The sequence below is a fragment of the Hyla sarda genome, chromosome 7 (genome assembly GCF_029499605.1).
Source record: "Hyla sarda isolate aHylSar1 chromosome 7, aHylSar1.hap1, whole genome shotgun sequence".
NCBI lineage: Eukaryota > Metazoa > Chordata > Amphibia > Anura > Hylidae > Hyla > Hyla sarda.
In genome coordinates, this window is record NC_079195.1 from 76,582,950 (window position 1) to 76,606,847 (window position 23,898).

General features: G+C 44.2%; 1 protein-coding gene across 8 annotated transcripts in view; it reads right to left on the reverse strand.

The window, feature by feature from the left end:
- Nucleotides 1-8,887: 8,887 nt before the first annotated feature.
- PLEKHA1 (pleckstrin homology domain containing A1) overlaps nt 8,888-23,898 on the reverse strand; it is an 85,295-nt gene continuing 70,284 nt past the window's right edge. For 2 of the 8 annotated variants that reach the window (XM_056529719.1, XM_056529720.1), the window contains 9 exons: nt 22,801-22,932; nt 20,173-20,307; nt 18,925-18,993; nt 18,761-18,825; nt 17,909-17,972; nt 16,233-16,316; nt 14,649-14,738; nt 10,769-10,846; nt 8,888-10,246 (listed from right to left, as the gene is read on the reverse strand). In XM_056529719.1, the coding sequence (XP_056385694.1) occupies nt 9,962-10,246; nt 10,769-10,846; nt 14,649-14,738; nt 16,233-16,316; nt 17,909-17,972; nt 18,761-18,825; nt 18,925-18,993; nt 20,173-20,307; nt 22,801-22,932 (1,002 nt within the window). In that variant the 3' untranslated portion in view covers nt 8,888-9,961. The remainder of the gene's footprint in view (nt 10,247-10,768; nt 10,847-14,648; nt 14,739-16,232; nt 16,317-17,908; nt 17,973-18,760; nt 18,826-18,924; nt 18,994-20,172; nt 20,308-22,800; nt 22,933-23,898) is intronic. The other 6 variants (XM_056529723.1, XM_056529718.1, XM_056529721.1 and 3 more) reach the window with 6 other exon arrangements.

Consider the following 23,898-nt stretch of genomic DNA (forward strand, 5'->3'; position numbering starts at 1 on the left):
GGTAACATTAATTCAAGGTTTAGATGGGTGACAGTGTTTATCTTGTTGAATGTAATGAGATGATGAAAGCTGCTTATCCTCAATGTATATACGCTTTAGTAAGAACATTTTAAATAGGTTTGGATGATTTCCATGAGAAACACAGGAGAGTTAGTTATAGAAAGCAGTAGGTCACATCAGGATCGTTGACGAGAAATATATTTTTGCAGTAAAATTAAGGAAAACATTACAACAGCAGATTTTGGCTCAGGATTTATTGGCCACGAGACAAGACTTTTCCTGACTCTCAAAACTCATGTACAAATTAAGAAAGAAAAACATGCAGACGTATAACATTACAGATCTACAAAATTGTAAAATGAATAAATAAATCCAAACAAACACACAGTATAAAGAGATTTCCAGGCCCCTGTCCACTGTTGTAATGGAGAATGACAATTATGAAATATATTGTACAACTTGCACAACTCTTGTAATTGGGGAAAAAAACAATATGCAAATTGAGCCCTTACAGTGAGGAATACATTAGAAGCAATTTATTTCAACAGTTTCCAGTAACAGGATATCCACCAAACTAACAGTAGGTCACTTGAGGGAAAAAAAGAGGGCTTGAAATCCTCCAGGTGAACAGGAGACCGATGAGGGTTCACTGACTGCTTTACGTACCTGCACTCCAGAAATCTACTTCCATCTTCTGCGAATTGCGTGCATGAGGCTGGGCCCGCCGTCTCAATTTGAATATTGTCGCAGGTCAGGTTAGCGCTCATTTGACCCGCGAGAATGAATATTCAAAATGAGCCGGTGGGCCAGCCTCCAGCGCACATTTTACAGAAGATGGAATCAGATCTCCGGAGGGCAGGTACGTGTAGCAGTCAGTGACCCCTCATCGGTCTCCTGTTCACCTGCACTATAACCCAATTTATTGAGATTAGTGTGGGTGAACAGGATGACTGTTTTGCTTTAAAATTGAGCTTTAGGCTCTTCATTACAGGTACCATTGGGAACAGTGAATTCAGGAGACAGCAATTCAGGCACGAATGTGGGAGGTCAGGCTCTCTACAGCCTGTGTAGGCGCCATTAAGTTATGCATTGCTTATCCTGTACTAATCCTGAGTTATATCCTGTATTATACTCCAGAGCTTTACTCACTATTCTGCTGGTGAGGTCACTGTGTCCATACATTACATTACTTATCCTGTACTGACCCTGAGTTATATCCTGTATTATATGCCAGAGCTGCACTCACTATTCTGCTGGTGAGGTCACTGTGTACATATATTACTTATCCTGTACTGATCCTGATTCATATCCTGAAGTATACTCCAGAGCTGTACTCACTATTCTGCTGGTGAGGTCACTGTGTACATACCTTACATTACTTATCCTGTACTGATCCTGATTTATATTTAATTATCGATAGTACTGTATCTGGTACAATCAATTAGTATCTCCTATCAGTACTGCGCCATGTAGACTCACCCAGAGTAGGCAGGTCTTAAGCGGGGTGGGCACACTGTTGCGGTGCACCAGCATGTTACTGCTGGTGCACACTGACAGCGGGTGATCCAGCTCCAGCACTGTGACTGAGGCAGAAGTTTGGATGTGGCTCTTGCTCCACATCTGGCAGTTGCTGGGCTTCTAAAATCTTCCCCCATTACTGTCTATACAGGGAGAGATCATCACAACGTGCCAGGAATACAAACAGATGAGGCTCCTGTCTTGCTGGCTGATCAGTCCCCCAGATCACTCTGTAGCCCATACCCCTCTGTCCTCCTCCAGACCGCCTCTGTACTTCAGACTCTTCTGCAGCTCAGACCACTCCATACCAAAGACCCTTCTATCCTCTCGAGACTACTCTGTCCTCCCCAGACCACTCTGTCCTCTCCAGACCACTCTGTCTTCCCCAGATGGCTCTGTCCTCCCCAGACCCCTTTGTACCCCAGACCCATCTGTCCACTCCAGACCAGTCTGTACACCATATCCCTCTGTACCCCAGACCCTTTTGCCCTCTCCAGACCCCTCTGTACCCCAGACACCTTTGTCCTCTCTAGACCCTAATGTACCCCAGACCATTCTGTAGCCTAGGCGTCTCTGTGCTCTCCAGACCCTCTGTACCTTAGACTGCTCTGTACGCTCCAGACCCCTTTGTACCTCAGAGCCCCCTGTCCTCTCCAGACCCCTCTGTCCTCTCCAGACCCCTTTATCCTCCCCAGAGCACTCTGTCCTCCCAAGACCCCTCTGTCCTCTCCAGACCCCTTTATCCTCCCCAGAGCACTCTGTCCTCCCCAGACCCTTCTGTACCCTAGGCCTCTGTCCTCTCCAGACCCTCTTTACCAGACTGCTCTGTAGGCTCCAGACCCCTTTGTACCTCAGACCCCCATCCTCTCCAGATCTCTCTGTCCTCTCCAGACCCTCTGTATCCCAGACCCTTCAGTACTCCAGACCCCTCTGTCCATTGTATCTATCAGGACCCTCCTAATGATGTAATCGCAGGTCTTGGCAGATAGAATGTAAGTTCTTTTGCTAGGTTTTGTGCAGCCTGGACAGGTTAAGGTCCACATTCACACAACTGCATTTTTCAGCAATTTGGGTAAACATCACGGTAAAATTTCAACGTTTTGCCGTGATTTTGAGTAAAATGCAGCAAATTAATTGCGATTTTACCACAATTTATGTACAATTAGGAAGTGTAAGTGTGGTCCTAAAACTGTCCATGAGGCCCCCTTTGGATTGCCCAGGTTAACCCCCCCCCCCCAACACCTACCATGAGCTGGCCGCATTCTAAAGTCTTCTGTGACTGTTCCTGCCAGCTTCTCCTCTTTGGCGTGCAGGGAGCTCCCAGCATGCGCTGGGCTTTTAAAGTGGCGGCGGCTGGTGGGGGGGATCCCTTCATCATTGGTCCTGAGTTCCTGGGGGGGATCCGTCCCTCTCATCCCCCAGTTCTTACGCCCATGCACGGGACTGCTGCGTCATGACCTTCAGACCCTGAGGGACCAAGTCTCGGAGACAGAGAGGGCGAGAATCCTAGTGCCTTTATTGAACGGTGGCTTAAAGATCTCTTTCCTGATGCTCCCTTCTCAACCGCCTTTGCAGTGGAAAGGGCCCACAGGGTCCCTGCTCAGCCTCCTATTCCTAGGGTCCCACAGAGACCATTCATTAACCGGCTCTTGAATTGTAATGACCTAGATTTGGTGTTGCCCGGAAGATTCCTGACCTTACCTTTGACAATGTTCAGGTGTCCATCTTCCCTGATTTCTCGTCAGGTCTTCAGAGACGGAGGGCCACCTTTGCTGCAGTGAAGGGCCGTCTTCGTGCCAAGGGAATCCTGTACTCCATGGCCTACCCTGCACACCTGCAGATTGTAGATGGTGACCGGGCCCTGTTCTTCTCATTGTCGCAGGAGGTGGACAAGTGGCTGACTCGTCTTCATAGAGGTGACCCCCCCCCAGCATGTTATCTTCCCTCGTTCAGTGACTCTACATTGGCTGCTTAATGCCTCCGCTACCCTGAACCAGAGTGCCGGCTCCAGTGTGCTGTGGATCTAGTGATCGTGAGTGGGGTCCCCTTTTCCTTTTTATAGCATATTTTATTTTTGTGTTTTGCCCTGTTGGAAACCCTCCGCTCCTGATTGCTGAGCCCGTACCCATTTCTCCTAGTTTGCATGGACGGATCTGCCCCCTTGCACTACCGGAGGCCCCCGATGCTCCTTTCCCCTCCTCCATATCCCTTCCGGTGTATATGATGGACCTGATTTTCCTTTCTCAAGCCCCCACACCCCCTCCCTGCCTGAGCCCCCCCATGTCCCGTCACCCCTGCCCCTCCCGTATACACTCCATATGTTTTCTCCCACTTCCCCTCCCTCCCCTGGATGCTCCAAACTGTTGAACTTTATTTCCGGAGTGCTCCATTGCTATATCTGCACATCTAGGTACCATAGTCCCTGGACAGTGAGACACTCTTCTGTGTGGGCTGGACCCTCCCGGTCCACGTTCGTTATCTGTGGCATGGAGTACCCAGATACATCTCTCCCATTTTCCAGTTTCAGTTCTTTACACTCTTTGCCTTGCTGAAGTTCACTTTGTGCTTTCTTCTTCCTTGGAGCTTTTCATTCCAGGGGAGTCCCCTTTCTTTTTCTCCTATTTTACCCTGCTCTTTCTTCGTTCTACTCATCTCCTTTCTCTGTTCTCCTTGCCTCTGCTACTTCTCCCCCTTCTCATTTCTTCCCCTCCTCTGGCTTCTCCAGTCCTCTTTCTTCCTACTCGCCTCTCCTCGATTTTTTTTCTCCCCCCCCCCCCCCCCTTTTTTTTTTACATTTTTTTTTTTGTTTTTCCTATCACCCAGCCTGTTTTTTTCTCCTGGGCCTACTCTTCCCTGCCCCCTTGTGTTTCTTCCCCCCAAAACTCACCCTTTTTTTTTGATTTTCATTTTATTCCTTCTCTACTTATGTCTCATGCTCTGGTAATGCCTAATCTAACGTTTCATAGCAAGTTCGCCCCACTAGATGGCGCTATAGCTGCAGAGATGCTTAATTTGTTAATTACCTACATATGGTTTTGTGAAGTCCCAGTACAGGATATCATTCTACAGTCCTATCAGCTTGAATCCCTGTACGTCCTTGGGGCTCACCTGCAGTGTTCCTCCATAGTGTAATTAGTATTACATTGAATGTAAAGGACCTTTGATATGGTCACATGGTTATTAGTCACATGATAATGGCTTTCACATGTTAAAGTCACACGTTTTGTTACCCAGAGAGCACCAGGTGACCCGCAGCTAGCCTATGGCCTCCTTACACAGCCCCCCTTTATAAGAGGGGGAGGTACTACAATCACTCTGGTGTTTCTCTTTCTGATGAGGTCAAGTCCAGTCCAGACGTCTCAGAGCCAGTGTCCAGCACATCTGGAGGCCTCAAGCCTAAATTACAGCCACAAGTAGGGTTGCCACCCTGCCGGTATTTTACCGGCACAGCCGGTATTTTCATCTACATTCCGGGCTGTGCCGGTAAGTTTGGATGAAAAATACCGGCCATGCAATGGCCGGTATTTTTCATTCACTGACAGGGGCGGACGGAGCAGCATCCCCAGAACAGCACTGCTTTCATGACCGGCCGTACAATGCCCAGGTCTGACACCACCAGCCTGTGACAGGGAGAGCTCCGTGCGATGACAGGAAGAGACTGTACAGTGCTGGGGAGGGGGCGTGACCTCCTGTCTCCTCTCTCCCCCTCCCCCTCCTTCTCTCTGCCCCGTGCAGTCTTACAACCCTCCATAGGCAGAGCAGGGAGGGGAGAGGCCGTGTATCCTGTCTCCCTCTGCAGCGCAGGGCGGGTGAGTGTCTGTGTATATATGTGTCTGTGTATGTGTGTATATATGTGTCTGTGTGTGTATATATGTGTCTGTATATATGTGTCTGTGTGTATATATGTGTCTGTGTCTCTATGTGTCTGTGTATATATGTGTGTGTGTGTAGGGGGGGGGGGGGGGTAAACTGCCTAATCTGGGGGACAACTATGCTGCCTAATCTGGGGGACAACTATGCTGCCTAATCTGGGGGACAACTGGGGTACAACTATGCTCCTAATCTGGGGGACAACTGGGGGACAACTATGCTGCCTAATCTGGGGAAAAACTACCCGGCCCTCCACAATCTTTTTAGTTTCTCATGTGGCCCCATGGGATAAATAATTGCCCCCCTCATTCCTCCTCAACCCCTGGACATTCCTTAACCTGGAGCCGCCCGGGGAAAGGAGAAAGTGAAGACAAGAGACTGGTGAGACCTCTCTGCAAAATTGTGTATTTAATGCAGTGTTTCCCAACCAGGGTGCCTCCAGCTGTTGCAAAACTATTACTCCCAGCATGCCCAGACAGCCTTTGGCTGTCCGGGCATGCTGGGAGTTGTAGTTTTGCAATAGCTGGAGGCATCCTGGTTGGGAAACACTGATTTAATGTGTGAAACTATCTGCTGCGCTCTGTATCTAATCCTGTCATGTGTGATACTGTGAGCTGAGCCTGTATATCCAAATCTGTCATGTGCGATACTGTCTGCTGAGCCTGTGCATCTAAATCTGTCATGTGTGATACTGTCTGCTGAGCCTGTGTATCTAATCCTGTCATGTGTGATACTGTCTGCTGAGCCTGTGTATCTAATCCTGTCATGTGTGATACTGTCTGATTAGCCTGTTTATCTGACGTTGCGCAGGGGGACGTCACTCGTCATCAGAGAGAGCCAGCGTTGCTGTCGCGCACCACCACTACCGCCGCCGCTGGCATAAATAGGGTTTTGGTAGGTATTCTCTAAATGTAAATTTTTTTGTGCGATATAGGAAAACTCCCCCCGCATGTACATTGTATCCCTCCCATCCCCCGTGCCATTTCTTAAACCCCCCCTCCCATCCCCCGTGCCATTTCTTAAACCCCTGATCCCTCAGCCCCTGTGCAATCTGGCCCCTCCCCCTTTGTAGCTCCACCCCCACATAGCCACACCCATGACCGGTATTTTTCTGAGGGAAAGGTGGCAACCCTAGCCACAAGTCAGTAAGTCAAGTCATCTCAGTCAAGTTTGTTTTACAGTTACTAATATAATTTGAGTCAATAACCCCCCCCCCCCCCCTCCAAACAAACAAAAAACCCCACATGGCTGTCGAGATCCATGCATGCGGTCACTCCATAGGAACAAAAAGGGGATAGAATTTTGGCTTGGTCATGGGATGGTCACGCAGGAAACATTAGCCTGATGGCTTTACACAGTGCATTTCTCCTTGCTTTTTGTGTTTTTATTTCAGTTCTTATGTGCTTGTTAAAAATACGAAAAAATGCTTTTTTTAGGGTGTGTTCACACGTGCATATTTTCTGCTGCAGATCTGCTTCAGCAAATTTTGCTGTCCATTGACTTCAATAGACAGCAACATCTGCAGCAGCAAATCAGTAGCAAAGATACGCATGTATGAATGCACCCTGAAAGCCACCTGTGCTGTACCCTGAATTGCCTTAGTTTAGCAATGTAATTTTTTCCTGTAAGGTTTAAACAAACGAAACACATAAGAATGTGTTTCAACTGTAAAAAACGTGTGGATAAAAATGCATCTCAAAGTGGTCATGACTGCAAACAATCATCAAAAATCCATCCAAGATCGATTTCTGGACACTGTCGCAGCCCCAATCACTTTCATTAGCTGCAATGCAGTGGCGCAACATGGTTATTTTTGGGCATGCAAAGAGTGTCGCCCCCAAAGTTGCAGTATAGCCCTATAGCCTTAGAATGGAGGTATTTTGAGCACATCATGTAATACCTTCTCAAAAAACTTTACACAGCAAGATAAGACCTAATGTTAAGGCAGCATACCTGTCATGGAACTGCCTACGTCACATTTAGAGGTGTGATCAAGTGTGTGCTCATGTTTTTTTAGAATAGTACCACAAAAGAAAAAAAAAATGCCATTATGCACAATGGTAACATTTTACACCAATGGGACTCTGCTGCTGTGGAATCCCCATGTGGAATTTCACACTGAAATTCCATCGTGTGAACATAGTCTAAGACTATAAAACCAGTCTGCTGCAATGTGACAGATCAAACAGTAAGATGGAGAGTGAAGCACACAGCCGCATGCTTCTCCCGGATATATCTAGAGATAAGTGGGGGTTACAACGATGAAACACTAATTAAAAAACTTATGACATGCCAAAAGTTTTTGGTGTTTAAAGGGTACCTCTCATCAAAAAAAACTTTTGATATATTATAGATTAATGTATGCAGAATAACTTTACAATTGCAAGTTATTAAAAAATATGCTTCTTTCTATTTAATTTTCCACTTTGAAGAAATGACCACTAGGGGTCTCCCTACCAGTAATTTTTTTTTACAGATTTCAGACTCATGCTGGAGTCCTAAACACTACGAGCTGCCAGTCTGCTTTGTTCACAAAGGAGAACACTCAGAGCTGCCAGCCTGCTTTGTTCACAGCCTGTTTGGCTGTGAACAAAGCAGGCTGGCAGCTCTTAGTGTTTAGGACTCCAGCATGAGTCAGAAATGCTTGCTGACAGGACTGATCGGGAAAAATACAATAGAAAGAAGCATATTTTTCATTAACATGCTATTGGAAAGTTATTCAACATTCATTAATCTAAAATATATCAAAAGTTTATTTGATGAGAGGTACCCTTAAAAAAATTTTTTAAGACAATAACAACTAAAAGGGTATTCCAATCCGAAAAAAAATCTAATTTTACCTTGAAGTGCATGTCTAAATACATATTTTTGCAAACCAATATAATTACCTATCTTGCATCCTTTTAAAGAAATGGGCTTTTTTTTTAGCTTCCCTTGTTGACAGCCTGTTGTTAAGGTTACAGACCACAGCAGCGCTCTAGCGGTGGGCATCATTTACTTCCACTGCACGCAACAGGGAACTCCCAGCAGGTGGGAATTGCAGGATTTCTGGCCTGCCACCTTATCTGTGTGTTCACATTACTATTGACAGCTGCCTGGCTCCTGTATATATCTACACCTCAGTCCTAAGTCTTATTTTCACAGTAAGAGCAGAATGTTTGATCATGTGTTCAAAAGGTCCTCAACAGTCAGAGCAAGCCTGTGCCAGCATGATAAGAACTAGTATGGCGATTGACGTGAAGAATGTATGTGAAGTGTGTATATGTATGTAAGCGTGCGTGTATATGTTTGTGTGCATGCAACTGACCTGAACTCGGTAGGACTGCCCACACATCTCGGGGCCAAACCGGGAAGCTGCACGGAGCCTGCCACAGGACAGACAAGGTAGAGACAGGTGGAAATAGCCCTTTAAGATCACAACAAGCAATGCAACAGGACAGCAACATGTGAACACATCCAATGACCCATTCCTGTGTGCACAATTGCTTATTTACCACACTCTCATAAGAAAAACTACATTGATGAAAACGGATATATTTATTTCAAGTGAAAGTTAAATGGTGCATTGCAGGCACACTATTAAGGAGATTTTTTTTTCTTTATAAATTAGAACCCACCACCCACATATAATATATAAACAAATCAAAAAAATAAGAACTTTGGGATTTGTCATTGTAGAGTCACAGATGGAAGCACATGGTTACAGGAGACTTGTTAGTATCAGCAGTTCACAAAACAACAGTCTTACACCACATAAGATTCAACACAAGGAATCAGCAGGCACTTGAGACATGGAGACAAAAAGATGCAGGAACAACATGGTCTCCAGGAAAATTCACGGAATAAGCCATCATACCTTGACTACAGGCACGGTGAGATTAAAGTTCACAAACCGAGAGCTCTTTAAAAAAAAAAAAAAAAAGTAACAAAAAGGGTAAAATCCATTCCAATGCTATTTTCAAAAGCACTTCCCCCAAAAGTGGCACTAACAGTAAATGTGCAAAATATGACAGGAAACAAGGAATGGTGGCAAGAGGTCAAGATTGAGTTAACTCACAGTGGTCCAGCATTCTTTGCTCGCAGACAGGCATTTATTGCATTTCAGCAAATGTTTAGACATGAAAATACTGTGTTTGCAGATTTTAAAATCAGATAAAACACCAAACTGTACGTCTCACTAATGGTGTTTGTACAAGTTGAAGAACATGAGCTAATATTACTTTGCAAGTAAAACCGCTATAAGGGCAAAAAAGGCACTCCATGCCAAAAGAGGCATGTTCACGTATAGTGACCGCTGTCACACAGTTCCAGAGAACGGGCAAAAAAGTCAATTCTCTCTCGCTTTGGCTGCAGTAGAAGAAAGTTCTTGACTTCTTTTGGGAATGTGTTTCATCATCTTACTGCATTGGTCCTACAGACCTGGTGGAATAAAAATGGGAAAAAAAATTCCTAACCACGGATTGGAAAGTAAACAACAGGTCAAAATGAGGAGGTTGTGCATTATAAGACATGAAAACTGAAGGGTAAAGCTGTATATCTTCCAGAATTCCTTCCAGATATCTTTGCATTGGCCTCAGACATCAGTGACTGGCAAGCTGGCATCATCTAGGTCAACAATCCCTTGCTCAAACAAATTAACGGACATGCTGGGCACAGAACAAGTCATTTTGCTAGTCTGGTCTCCTGCAGAGACAGACGAGATCTTGGGGAGTCCTGGCTGGTTCTTGATAATGGTGTTATATTCATCCCTGCTCCGATAAGGGGGCCCAGGGTCAGAGTGCTGAGTTCGGGCGGTCGCGTGAGGGAGACCGAAGGAGCGAAAAGAGGAGTTGAGCTCGGAGTATGAGGTGGGGGTCTCCTGCAAACAAAGCAGAGTAGGTGATAAGAAGGTAAGAGTTACTTAGGTCATGTTAGTAAGAGCCATCAGCAAAACAGCCAAAATGTGAGTCAGCAACTGTAAAAAGGCATGGTTGGCCATGACATGGACCAGATTACTCTCTCTGGTTCTTACAAGATGCAGCAGCAAAATCTGCAGAAAACACTTCTACAGACAAAATGAAGTGTAAGACGCTGAATGGTTCTGCAAACCCTTCATAGGCACCCTGAGGCAAAACTGCAAAAGGCAGTGGTTAAGGTTATAAGTAACACAAAGAGGACTATTCACGTTTCACTCAATATTTTCACAGGATGAGGCATGCTCTGTCACTGTCCCAACACGTAGCATGCAAAATTCAGTTACAATACAATGCAGTATGAGTGTATGCACAAAGTGCACCGTGGGGCAGATGGGATTTAGTGGGTGAAGTTATGTGGATGTGGGGTGGGTTACATGGTAAGAGGCAGCAATTAGTATTGTGGGCATGCACTGCTGCCCATGTACCTCGGAATACAGGGATTTGAAAGACGTCTGACCTGTCGCATCTGCAGAGAGACAGGGCAGGGTGGAAATTAAAAACACCTTAAAGAGAGTAAGAATGAGGAAGAAAAACAAAAGGGGAAGAAGAGATGAAAGAGTAACTGGTTCAGACAAGGAGAAAGTTGTGAAAAGATAAAAGTAAAGGCTTAGAGGGCAACTACAAGAGAGTTAAACTCACTAGAGACAATTATTACTTTCTGAAAATAAGAATAAGGTTTAAAGGTGACAAGCTTATGGAGCTGGGATCTACCTGTGCAAACTAGAAACTTCTTTTAAGCAAGTCTGCCGAAATAGACCACCAAGAAACATGAAGGACTAAGTTCAAAACAAGAATCTAAAAGGGCTAGTCCATCACTGCAACAAACGTAATATATTCTGTTCTGATACATTCATAAAGAAGCCACATTGCAACAGTTGGACCATTTATAGCTCCTAACTGTCCATGTGATTCCAAGGATACAGACTAGAAACAAACTCTGTGTAGTCTGAACCTGCAGCCATATTCTTGTCGACTATTACAGTGGAGCCTCAACATACGATGGTAATCCGTTCCAAATGGACCATCGTTTGTTGAAACCATCGTATGTTGAGGGATCCGTGCAATGTAAAGTATAAGACAGTGGTCTACAACCTGCAGACCTCCAGATGTTGCAAAACTACAACACCCAGCATGCCCGGACAGCCGTTGGCTGTCCGGGCATGCTGGGAGTTGTAGTTTTGCAACATCTGGAGGTCCGCAGGTTGTAGACCACTGGTATTGGAGGTTATACTCACGTGTCCCTGCCGCTCCGGACCGTCACCGCTGCCCTGGATGTCGCCTTCCATTGCTGTCGCCGCATCCCCGGGGTGTCCCCGACGCTCCGGCAAGGCCTCTGCTTCCCCGGCATCCTCGCTCTCCGTCACCGCCATCACGTCGCTACGCACGCCGCTCCTATTGGATGACGACGATGGAGAGCGGCGACGATGCAGGGGATCCCGAAGAGGACGCGCCGGAGCTCCGAGGACAGGTAAGTGATCGTCAGCGAACCACACGGGGCACCGTAAACGGCTATACGGTGGCAGCTGAAGCAGTCTGCGCTGCCGGATAGCCGTTTATGCGATGGCCCCGACATACAAAAGCATCGTATGTTGATGCTGCCTTCAACATGCGATGGCCTCTGAGAGGCCATTGCATGTTGAAATGATCGTAGGTCGGGGGGGGGTCACTGTACTTCTATCTGGACAATCATTTGCTAGGTTATAAGTATGACAGCACGATCAGACCACACAGGGTTTATATATAGATCCATTGCAAAATGTACATGACAACCCAGTTAAGATGACCCTGTTTTAGGACACTGAGTGGAGAGCTGCTGAAAAGAATAACTCCCACACTGCCGGGCTTAAAAGGGGTACTCTGACCCTAGAAATCCTATTCCCTATCCAAAGGATCCCCGCAATCTCTGTGCTACATCCGGTGTTTGTTTAGAACGCCCCTTCCCATAGACTTGCTTTGACGACCCCTGCTCCAAGTGTTCGGAACAAAATGTACCCCTTTTATGTAGTCATGTACTGCATGGTCACTCATTCATTTAAAGAGGCATTTTTAATATTCCATTGCCTTTATTTGGTCACCAGTAGCTTCCTCTTGTAATATTAGCTGAACTCTTGAGTGGCTTCATTTTGGAAAAGTATTGTCCATTTGCAGCAATCCCTTGAAAGCCATATACTAGTTAAATTGCCACACTGCTTATCCTGGAGCTTGGCAAGATGAAAACTACTACTGCTACAGTTAAGTTGAGAAAACATTTGGATTAAAAAAATCTGAAGAGGCTTGGTAAGGTGCAGCTTAGTGTGGGAAAATTCTTCAGATCGTGACTCCGTCCTAGTACCAGGCAAACTGGCACGGAAAGACTGTCTGAGAAAGGACTTCCCTTACCCTGTGCTTGGTACCATCTAATACAGCTAAGAAAGCTTATGCTATATGTGCCCTGCCCCATACTCATAGTAACCGTTATCATGTGTGCTAAAATCTTGGCTTGTTCCTATATGTTAAAAAAAATAAATAAATGAAGGTTGCAAGTGATATTGAGACTATCAAGAGAAATCTGGCAAACATAATGCGTTTTGTGTGTGAATTCAACCGCAGTCCTGGTCTGACCACAGATTTAATCCTATAAATTGAAAGTATCATACATTTATCATCCTTACAGATAAGGTCAGTAGATCTGTGGCTGGCCTGGGAATTGAGTCCGTAATATGGACTCAAAACTTCCATTCATTATTATTATGCTGTTTTATTTCCTCATAGGAAAACAGAAGTTGCAACAATTAAGAAATTTTACTGTATCAACACCGGTGTGAGGTGCAAAACTGCGCCCCATGCAATTTTGCGTTGGCCCCTCCCCTCAGCTGTCCGGAGATTTCCGAACATACAGCGAGGTGAGGGGGAAGGCGGAGCTGTGCAGGACGCAGTTCTGCACCTCCCTTATGAGGAGGGCGTAGATTTCCACAGCACCGCTCCTGGATGTAGATTTTGACAGCTGTGAAAATCTACGTCCAGGGGGCTGTGCACCTCCCCCAAGGAGGAGAGGCTTTCTCAAAGCCTCGCTCCTGGATATAAATTATTATGCACCTCCCTCAGGAGGAGAGGGATTCCCACTTGCACGGACCCCTGGATGCAGATTTTCACAGCTTTCAAAACCTACATCCAGGATCGGGGCTGTGAGAATCTACGTCCCTCCTCTGCTCCTGAATGAGGGGTGAGGAGGGAAGTCTGTACAGGGGCTGAGGAAGGTGCAGAACTGCGTCCTGCACAGCCCTGCCTTCCCCTCCCCTCGCTGTATGTTCGGAAGTCTCCGGACAGTTGAGTGGAGGGGCAAACGCATAACAGTATTTATTTTTCACAAGAAGGGATAAAACATAAATATATGAGCTACTACTCAAATAAAACCCAGAAATCTGTGAGAGACCATATACCAATAATAGATGACTAACTACACATTCCATTACAGGAGTACACACATACTAAAGCCAAACGTCACGGTTTCTCAAGCCAAAACTTCACACAACTGCTGGTTTCTAAAGATGTTACATTGTTAAAAAATAAATAAATAAATAACCGCACAATCCACTAGAAATTCTTGTACAGTAACGAGTAATTGTGCCATTAACTGCACCTACTAAACTTTTTATTCCCACAAAGCTCAAAAAAACAGGACAATTTCAGCAACTGACACAGCATTGTGGGTCTCTGTATGTTACCATCTGGACAACCGCAAAATAACTACCAGATTATCATTTTTCACACCCATGGGCACATGCTTGGCAAGAGCAGCCATGGAATATTCTCAAGACAGTGAGAATCATACTGAGTTACTTGCAGTTATCTGCAAAGGACAATTCAGTATACAAGGAACAAAAGTATACACCATGAGGGAGATTTATCAAAACCTGTGCAGAGGTAGAGTGGAGCAGTTGCCCATAGCAACCAGATTGCTGCTTTTATTTTTTTTAAAGGCCTTAAAGGGGTTCTCCGGAGCTTACACATCTTATCCCCTATTCAAAGGATAGGGGATAAGATGCCTGATCGCGGGAGTCCCCCAGCTGCGGGACTCCCGCGATCAGGCATCTTATCCCCTATCTTTTGGATAGGGGATAAGATGTGTAAGCACCGGAGAACCCCTTTAATCTGAGTGGTTGCTATGGGCAACTGCACCATTCTACCGCTACACAGGTTTTGATGAATCTCCCACCATGTGGTTATAAGTAACTGTGTGCTTTGCTTTTGGTTAAAAGTTCTAATCTCATGGTGTGACTTTGTACAAGTAGTAGCCCCCATGTACTCCGGGAGGATGGAACCTACAGAGGCTGCAGATCTGGCTGGCCCACGCTGAGCTACAATGGCACCAGATATGGCTCGAATCCAGCTGTGCATTTCTTCAGGACTGTCTGCCTGTTGTAAATGTAACAGAAAAGAGAGACAAAATAAGTAAAGTATTAACATCTATGTAACAGCACAACATTTTACACACAGATGGCAGACAGATGTACTTATTTGCCCTAAAATCATAGTAACCATGTGGGGATTTAGCAGATCAATATTCTGGTCACCCAGTTACATATATACTATTTTCCACCACAAACACTCCTAGGCTGTGGTGGGAATATACCCATGACATATATTTTTGAAGCCATCATTGTAACCCTGACCTGACAAAGAGGGAAAATACCATAAAAAATTACGCATTTTGTGGGGTAACAAAAAAGCATTTTTGATTCATTTGATTTTTGTTCATTATCCATCTAATACATCACAGATTGCTGCTCCGACGAGTATCTAGTTTTCATCTGGTGGATCTTGGAGCGCTGCTCAGATTACCCCTCTTGGATTTATTTGAATGCCCATACTTGGAAGTTTGACAGGAAGATGCCGGCAGCCATAGGCATCCCACAAGGACCATTGGCACCACTGATGAGCATCTGTATATTCTGCATGCAAGTGGCAGTGTTGCGCTCACAGCACAACACTACTAGGTGAGTGCATAGAACATTTCACCTTTCTTACACATATTGATATTGGAGTGCTGATTATCTATGCATATCTATCTAGGAGTAGCGAAACACTGATTTTAGCAGGCAGTCACTCACGCTTTATATTTGCAGCTAGAGATGAGCGAACTTACAGTAAATTCGATTCGTCACGAACTTCTCGGCTCGGCAGTTGACTTATCCTGCATAAATTAGTTCAGCTTTCCGGTGCTCCCATGGGCTGGAAAAGGTGGATACAGTCCTAGGAGACTCTTTCCTAGGACTGTATCCACCTTTTCCAGCCCACGGGAGCACCTGAAAGCTGAACTAATTTATGCAGGATAAGTTATCAACTGCCGAGCCGAGAAGTTCGTGACAAATCGAATTTACTGTAAGTTCGCTCATCTCTAGTTGCAGCCTGATGCTAGCACTGTGAGGGAGGAGACTGATTTATTCATTATTTGTGGCTCCCCCACCCCTGCCGACTGACAGCAACAGAGTGTTTGTAAGTAGCAGGATGGAAGGGGGAGCCACATCCAATGAAGACATGCCTTCTTTCTCACAATGCTGACATCTACTGTTCGTGTCAGCCGGCTGAAATCAGCAGGTAACTACTATATGAAAAGCTGGGAAAGGGTAAGATAAAGGTTTTCAATAGTGCAGCTGGAGATAAATAAAAATAAAAATATAATCTACATTCGTAAAGTAAATGTGAAATGGATAAGAAAGGTGAACATTATTTGCATGGTATGAAGAGTATGTTCATATGGCACTAGTTCATGTAGGGCTGGGCGGTATGACCAAATGTGTGTATCACGGTAATTTTTAAACTTTTGGCGGTTCCACGGTATATAACGGTATTTCCTGACCCCCCCCATATTAATTATCAGCCCACATCCCCATCAGGGTAAATACTCACGTCACTCGCATGCGCTTCCCTCCTCGTCCTGTTTGTTGTGGCCGGCGCTGGCACTCTATACTGTGCGGTATCCCTATGCCCGGGCTGCAAAAGGAAACAAATTAAACTTTAAAGCACCTACGTCGGCCTTACACTGGGGAGGGGAACCTCGGAAAGCCGTCAGCCTATCACCGGCCGCAGCGATGTTCCGCCTCGGCCGGTGATAGGCTGAGCCCACTGTCATGTAAGAAGCCGGCTTCTTACATGACAGTGGGCTCAGCCAATCCTCGGCGGAGGAGGCACATCGCTGCGGCCGGTGATAGGCTGACGGCTGTCCGACGTTCCCGTCCCCAGGAAACAAGTGAGGCCGGTACTGGAACAACGGGAGGTGAGTTAAAGTTTATTTTGTTTATTTTTTGCAGCACGGGCATAGGGATACCACACAGTATAGAGTAGAGGTCTCCAACCTGCGGATCTCCAGATGTTGCAACACTACAACTCCCAGCATGCCCGGACAGCCGTTGGCTGTCTGGGCATGCTGGGAGTTGTAGTTTTGCAACATCTGGAGGTCCGCAGGTTGGAGACCACTGGTATAGAGTGTCAGCGCCGGTTGCCACAACAAACAGGACGAGGAGACATGCGGGTGACATGTGAGTAGTACCCTGAAGTGGACAGTGCTGGGCTAATAATTAATGGGGGGGGGGGGAGAACAGTGCTCGCAGGTCACATAGGATTAGTTCCCCGATATGGTGACAGCGCAGCGCTGGGCTGATTCATTCATTCCCGAGGGGGAGGGGCCAAACTGTAATTGCGGTATGGGTTAAAATTCATATCGTGCAGCACAAAAATTTCGGTATTCGGTATGAACCGGTATACCACCCAGCCCTAAGTTCACGTGCCACAAACTAGAACCAAAGGACAGACACCTCTGTGGTGTGCACACTCATTTCATTCAGTACACTACAGGATAGGACATAGGAAAATTAGGTGAAAGTGATTTTCATTGTTCTTTCAATATAGTTAAAGTAAACCCTACATTATATTACACTTCTGGCAGCCAAGGTAGAAAGCCATTACATTGACTTCCACAAACTAAGTTCTCAGGTGTATACTTAAAAAATGAAGGCATTTGTTATCTTGATTGTGTTTTGCATGGCATTTATATGGTTGGAGTCGACAACACATTCTTCTCAACACTGGCTCTCATATTTCATTAATGGGGACATTGCATTGTATGTATATGAACTTATCTATATTGTGTAATGTCAAGAAACCTTCCAGATAAGATAGTCCAGAACTTTCAACGCTGTATAATATGGAAAAAAAAATCAACATATATCTGTTGTTTCTAATATTTGTTTTATGACTGTTTCATGACTCTTATGCCTCAGTCTAACATTTATTTTACATTTTAATTTTAGATGAATAAGGCTCTGAAATGTGAATGAAACAAAAAAAAAAAAAAAACTACTCTGCTATTCAATCTACACAACTTATTATATTTAAAATAAATAAACTGATGGGGAAAAAATGAAGACCATAGTAAATCCTATATACTCTTATTTACTTAAATTGCTTCCATTCAAATGGGGAACATAGTCTTTTTATGTAATCTTATGTAAATGTCCACCTTTCCTGTGGACAGGGGATACGTTTGGATGGTTTTATCATTTTCAATATCAACAGAATGCACGCACCTGTACGTAAAACGTCCGAGAAGTGGTCACTATCTCAAACAAGTTGTCCCTCATCATTATGTCACTGCAGAGAGAGAGAAAACAGTTATCCCCATGTGCTGTCACACAGCAAGGCTTATCTGCTTTATTATGAAGAAAACACAACTTTAGGTGTCATAGATAACATATCATGAGAGCACACTAAGAGCCCTATTACACAGGACGATTATTGGCCGATAATGCCCTGTATAATAGGGTCAGTGATCAGCCCTGATCAGGCACTTTTGATCAGTCTAAACATTATCGGACATTGGATGTATATCTTCTTGTGGAATTAGGGATGTGTGGCTAGGGGGAAAAAAAAGCTAAATTGTAGGGGTCCAACCGCTGGATCCCCTACCAATTACAAGAATGGAGGAGAACTGAAAAAATGTAGTGCAGCTCCTGTGTATGAGGAACACACAATTCCTTCAGAGAATGAATGGAGCACTGGCCGTACATACAAGCTGTGCACTATTCATTCAGGGGAATTTTCTCACTCTTTGGTGGGGGTTTCAGTGGTCAAAACCCCAACAATCAGTTTGTTATTCTCTATCCTGTAGATGGGGATGAACTTTTCCATTTGTGTATACCCCTCTAAAGAAGAAAATGGAATATAATACTAGTTTTCTACAGGTGGCACCATAGACAGCATTTTGGGACTAACCATCTCTTTCTGGCCTTTATACGCCTATATGCTTTCAACAGCCTTTGGAGTAGCTGTTTTAGCCTACAGACACTCCTTTCAATCACCTTCCCCCCCACACACATGCACTCTCAACTGAGAAAGTACATGTTTTCAATATGAGGGGAATAAAAGGATCAGGATCTCACCTCTGCTTGCACTCCTGCACCTTCTGCACCTCTCTCAGTTGAATTATACGAAGTGGATCTCTATCCTATTAGAAAAAAAAAACAGAACAAATTATAAACAACTTAAAATTTGAGAAACTTGAAAAATACTTCAGTCCAGTGCAAATGACACATGGTATTCATACCATATCAGATTTAAAATATCCTATTGTGTTCTCTTCTAGAATAAAGAATCTTCTCTTCCAGGTCTTCATCTATATTGGAGAAAAGAAGAGAAGTGGGAAAAGGAAGAAAAAACATTTATGGCATTTACTGCATTAAGAAAAAGGGGATTTCTATAAACATTAAAGGAGATATATCATGCATAAAAAATTATCCCCTATCGTGCAGGGGTCGGCATGCCTCGTTCCTAGGGAGGGCAGAGGACCTGTCCAGGAGATGGGGGGGCAGTGGTTGGACATCCGTGATCTCCTGCACAGGCCCTCTGCTCACCCCGGTAAAGAGGCTTGCCGACCTCCGCGTAAAGTGGCGGCCAACAGGCTCCCTCCATGTATCTCTATGGGAGAGCCGTTTAGCTATCTCCAGCTCTCCCATAGAGATAGACACGTGAGGGTTCGTGACCCTTCATTCTTGGGGACAGCAGAGGGCCTGTGCAAGTGATCTTGGGGTCGTCCCAGGGGTCACCCCGATCCTGTGGATATGAGATACCTTTTTATGCACGATATTTCTCCTAATGGCATATCAATAAGGAATCCACCGATCCTGACAACTGGGTTATTTTTATGCAACACCCTTAGTCCCAGAGCGCTTTATGTCTCATTACACAAATGGTTTGCAAAGTCTCTTGTATAATGTCAACCCTTATGTATAGGGCGAGCTCTTGTACAGTACCCCAACTCTCCCTGTGCATGAAGCTGGGGGGGGGGGGGCATCGGGGTTGTGGCAGGGTTGGGGGGGAATGAGGCACTTATTCCTTATCCTGTGGATAGGGGTCAAGTCTTAAAGCAGTGGAGTACTCCTTTCAAGAGGACCTGTGGTCATTTCTAAAGGTACTATATAGTGGTATGTACTATATAGTGGTATGCATAGGGGGGGCTGAGAATATACCTTTTTATGGCTTGTTGATCAGAATCTAGACCACACGTAACCCTATAGTACCTAGGTCTCCAAACTGTGGACTGCCAGCTAGTGGAAACCTATAATTCCCAGCATGCCCGGACAGCAAACAGCCGTCAGGGCAAGCTGGGCGTTTTGGTGTTTTAGTTTAGCATCATCTGGATGTCCACTGTTTGGAGCTACTGCTATTGTAGACCAGTGTTCCTCTGCTTCAAAGCAAACCAACCATATTACAATGCTTCACATTATTTCCAGCTATCACTACTACAGTAGATCAGATATAACCATGATTCCAGTCAACACACTTTACATCTTACCACAGCTCCTTGCTTGACACAGTACCCAGCTTTTATAATGCCAACTTCTGAGAGCCGAAAATGGGATGAGAGTTGACTCTGGGTTCGCTTCAAGTTGCTTCTATCACCAGTGTTGGCACTTTCACTTATGTCTTGCTATATGCGAGAACAAAAATACATTTTAATGGACTTCCCAAAAATATCAAAGCAGCAGTCTGCAGGAAGGAACCAAAAGTTTCATAGTTCAGGATTGAGGGGCCAGCAGTGTACATAGAGGCGATTTCTAAGGTTAACGTTTGGCCTTTTCAAGATTGCTGTCCAAAATTTAAAAAAGGAAACTTTTTTTTTTCATAAACAGTACCACTCTTGTGCATGGACTGTCTATTGTAGATCATTTCCATGCTGAATATGGATGAGCTGCAGTACCAGAGTAAAGAGTGGCACTGCCTAATTCTATTTTTAACAAAATATATGCCCTTAGATTATACGGTTAAGAATTAAGGGTTTAGTCATTTTTTTTATTTTTTTTAACACAGACTTTAAGGGCATAATTACACTAAGGAATCTTTGCCCATTGAGAAGTACAAGCCAGCGCTTGGATCACTGGGAAATGCGCTGAGCAGATTTTGCTGAAAGAATGAACATGTTCATTCTTTTGGCTGAGTCTGGACAACGGCATTTCGAACAATGGGAGGCTGATGCACTGTATTTTCATACATTAGTGTGAATGAGCCCTTAAAATCAATGTATTAAAGAAAAAAACATCTTTACGAATTCCAATCTGCTTCAAAGTAACAAAGAAAATCTTTCAAACATGGTGGAGAAATGTCAGAAAAGCTGTACACACAGGATAACCTAAAAGCTATCAGCTTGTAAATCCAATGCATTGTTGTGTATCCAAACACGCAGTCCTGTGCATAAGGCCTACGAGTTTGTTCACAGAACGTTCGGTCAGAAAATCTGAGCAGAATTTGTATTTGAAAAAAAGTGTGTTGATTTAGGTGCAGATTTCCATGTGGACTTTAAAGCTCTCATTGATTTCCAATTGAAGAATCCATGCAAAAAATGTATATCACTTTTTAAATGCAAAAGTCCATTAAATGCTTTTTTTTTTTTTAAAGTGGTGTGGAATTTCTCATTGAAGTCAGTAGAATATGATTTTTCATGTAAAACTGTGCAGATCTGGATGCAGAAATCAGCACGGATTCAGCGTACAAAGTAGTGCAGATTTTAGTTGTGTAAACATAGCTTTAGTCAGGTCTGGTTTAACCCCTTAAGGACCGGGGTTTTTTCCGTTTTTGCATTTTCGTTTTTTGCTCCTTGCCTTTAAAAAATCATAACTCTTTCAATTTTGCACCTAAAAATCCATATGATGGCTTATTTTTTGCGCCACCAATTCTACTTTGTAATGACGTCAGTCATTTTGCCCAAAAATCTACGGTGAAACAGGAAAAAAAATCATTGTGCGACAATTTTTAAAAAAACGCTGTTTTGTAACTTTTGGGTCTTCTGTTTCTACGTAGTACATATTTCGGTAAAAATGACACCTGATATTTATTCTGTAGGTCCATACAATTAAAATGATACCCTACTTATATAGGTTTGATTTTGTCGGACTTCTGGAAAAAATCATAACTACATGCAGGAAAATGAATACGTTTAAAATTGTCATCTTCTGACCCCTATAACTTTTTTATTTTTCCGTGTATGGGGCGTTATGAGGGCTCAATTTTTGCGCCGTGATCTGAAGTTTTTAACGGTACCATTTTTGCATTGATAGGACTTATTGATCCTTAAATTGATCCTTATTGATCCTTATTGATCCTGATTATTAAATGATATAAAAAGTGACCAAAAAGGCAATATTTTGGACTTTGGAATTTTTTTGCGCGCACGCCATTGACCGAGCGGTTTAATTAACAATATATTTTTATAATTCGGACATTTCCGCACGCGGTGATACCATATATGTTTATTTTTATTTTTATTTACACTTTTTTTTTTATTGGAAAAGGGGGGTGATTCAAACTTTTAATAGGGGAGGAGTTAAATGATCTTTATTCACTTTTTTTTCCACTTTTTTTTGCAGTGTTATAGGTCCCATAAGGACCTATAACACTGCACACACTGATCTTCTATGTTGATCACTGGTTTCTCATAAGAAACCAGTGATCAACGATTCTGCCGCATGACTGCTCATGCCTGGATCTCAGGCACTGAGCAGTCATTCGGCGATCGGACAGCGAGGAGGCAGGTAGGGGCCCTCCCGCTGTCCTGTCAGCTGTTCGGGATGACGCGATTAGCCGCGGCTATCCCGAACAGCCCGACTGAGCTAGCCGGCCACTTTCACTTTTAGCGCGCGGCTAAAGGGTTCACTGAGCGCGCGGCTAAAGGGTTAATAGCGCGCGGCGCTGCGCGCTATTAGAGGCGTGTCCCAGCTTCACTATGATGCCGGGCCCGCCGCGATATGACGCAGGGTTACTGTGTAACCCCGCGTTATATCAGAAGAGCAGGACCAAGGACGTACCGGTACGTCCTTGGTCCTTAAGGGGTTAAAGGTGGCTGCAACCCCCCCTGAATAGGTGATGTAATACTATGGACAGTAAAACAAATGCTGTAGTAAATATTCAGCAAGTAATAGGCAGGTACCTGTGTTGGGGTTATAATGGGGACACCGCCAACTATTTCAGTCTTGTATGAGATCTGCTTCTTGCCACTTGAATACTCCAGCTGGTTGTGCGCACTGTCAGCAGGACATAGCTGGTCACTAGGTTTTGGTACCTTTGGAAAAGTCAGAAATATAATTGTTTGATAGCAATATCACAAAACAGAATACAATGACAAGATAACATTTTATTTTGACCACTAAATATACGCTTTGGAATGAACATATAAATGTATACACGCAAAGTGCCATAAAGATGCCACATATGAAACACAGAATGTCTTGGCAGAACCATTAGTCTGTCCAATGTGAACCTCACATATCGCTAGAGCAGTGTTTTTTCCAAACAGTGCGCCTCCAGCAAAACTACAACTCTCAGCTGGGAGTTGTAGTTTGGCAACAGCTGGAGGCACACTTTTTGCAAAACAACATTGCAAGGCCTTAAGGTCTTGTAAGGTATTTTACATATTGCATTTTTATGTAACAATGTCTGAGTTAAGTCACGTCCATGCAATTCAACCAAGATCTCACAAGAAAGTGTCGAATTGGAAGCCAATCACATTAAGTTGGGAGGGAAGATGGTTTAAGGCAGGAAACCAAGCCTCCCACGTCTCTGTGCTTTTAATAGGCATTGTTACACATCTCGAGATGGGACTTAAATATAAAAAATAAAAATCCTCTGTTAGAGAGGAAGCCGCCCACAGCCGAAACCCTTCCATCGGTCAGTTGTAATGTAAGATCTGACAATGATTGAATACCCACATCAGTCCGTGACCTACATTATTATACATGTGGAAAAATACCTTTTGTCATTATATGAATAAAGAATGAGAGTTAGAGAAAAGGTCTTCTTAAATGTCATAATGTTCTAGACTCCCTGTGTTATGTAGTGATCTCGTACCTCACTGGCACCCCCAGTCAGGGCTGTTTATTCACTAGGACTCAATGGCATTCTATCCAAATGGCAGTACAGTGGTCCCTCAACATATGATGGTAATCCGTTCCAAACAGACCATCGTTTGTTGAAACCATCGTATGTTGAGGGATCTGTGCAATGTAAAGTATAGGACAGTTGTCTACAA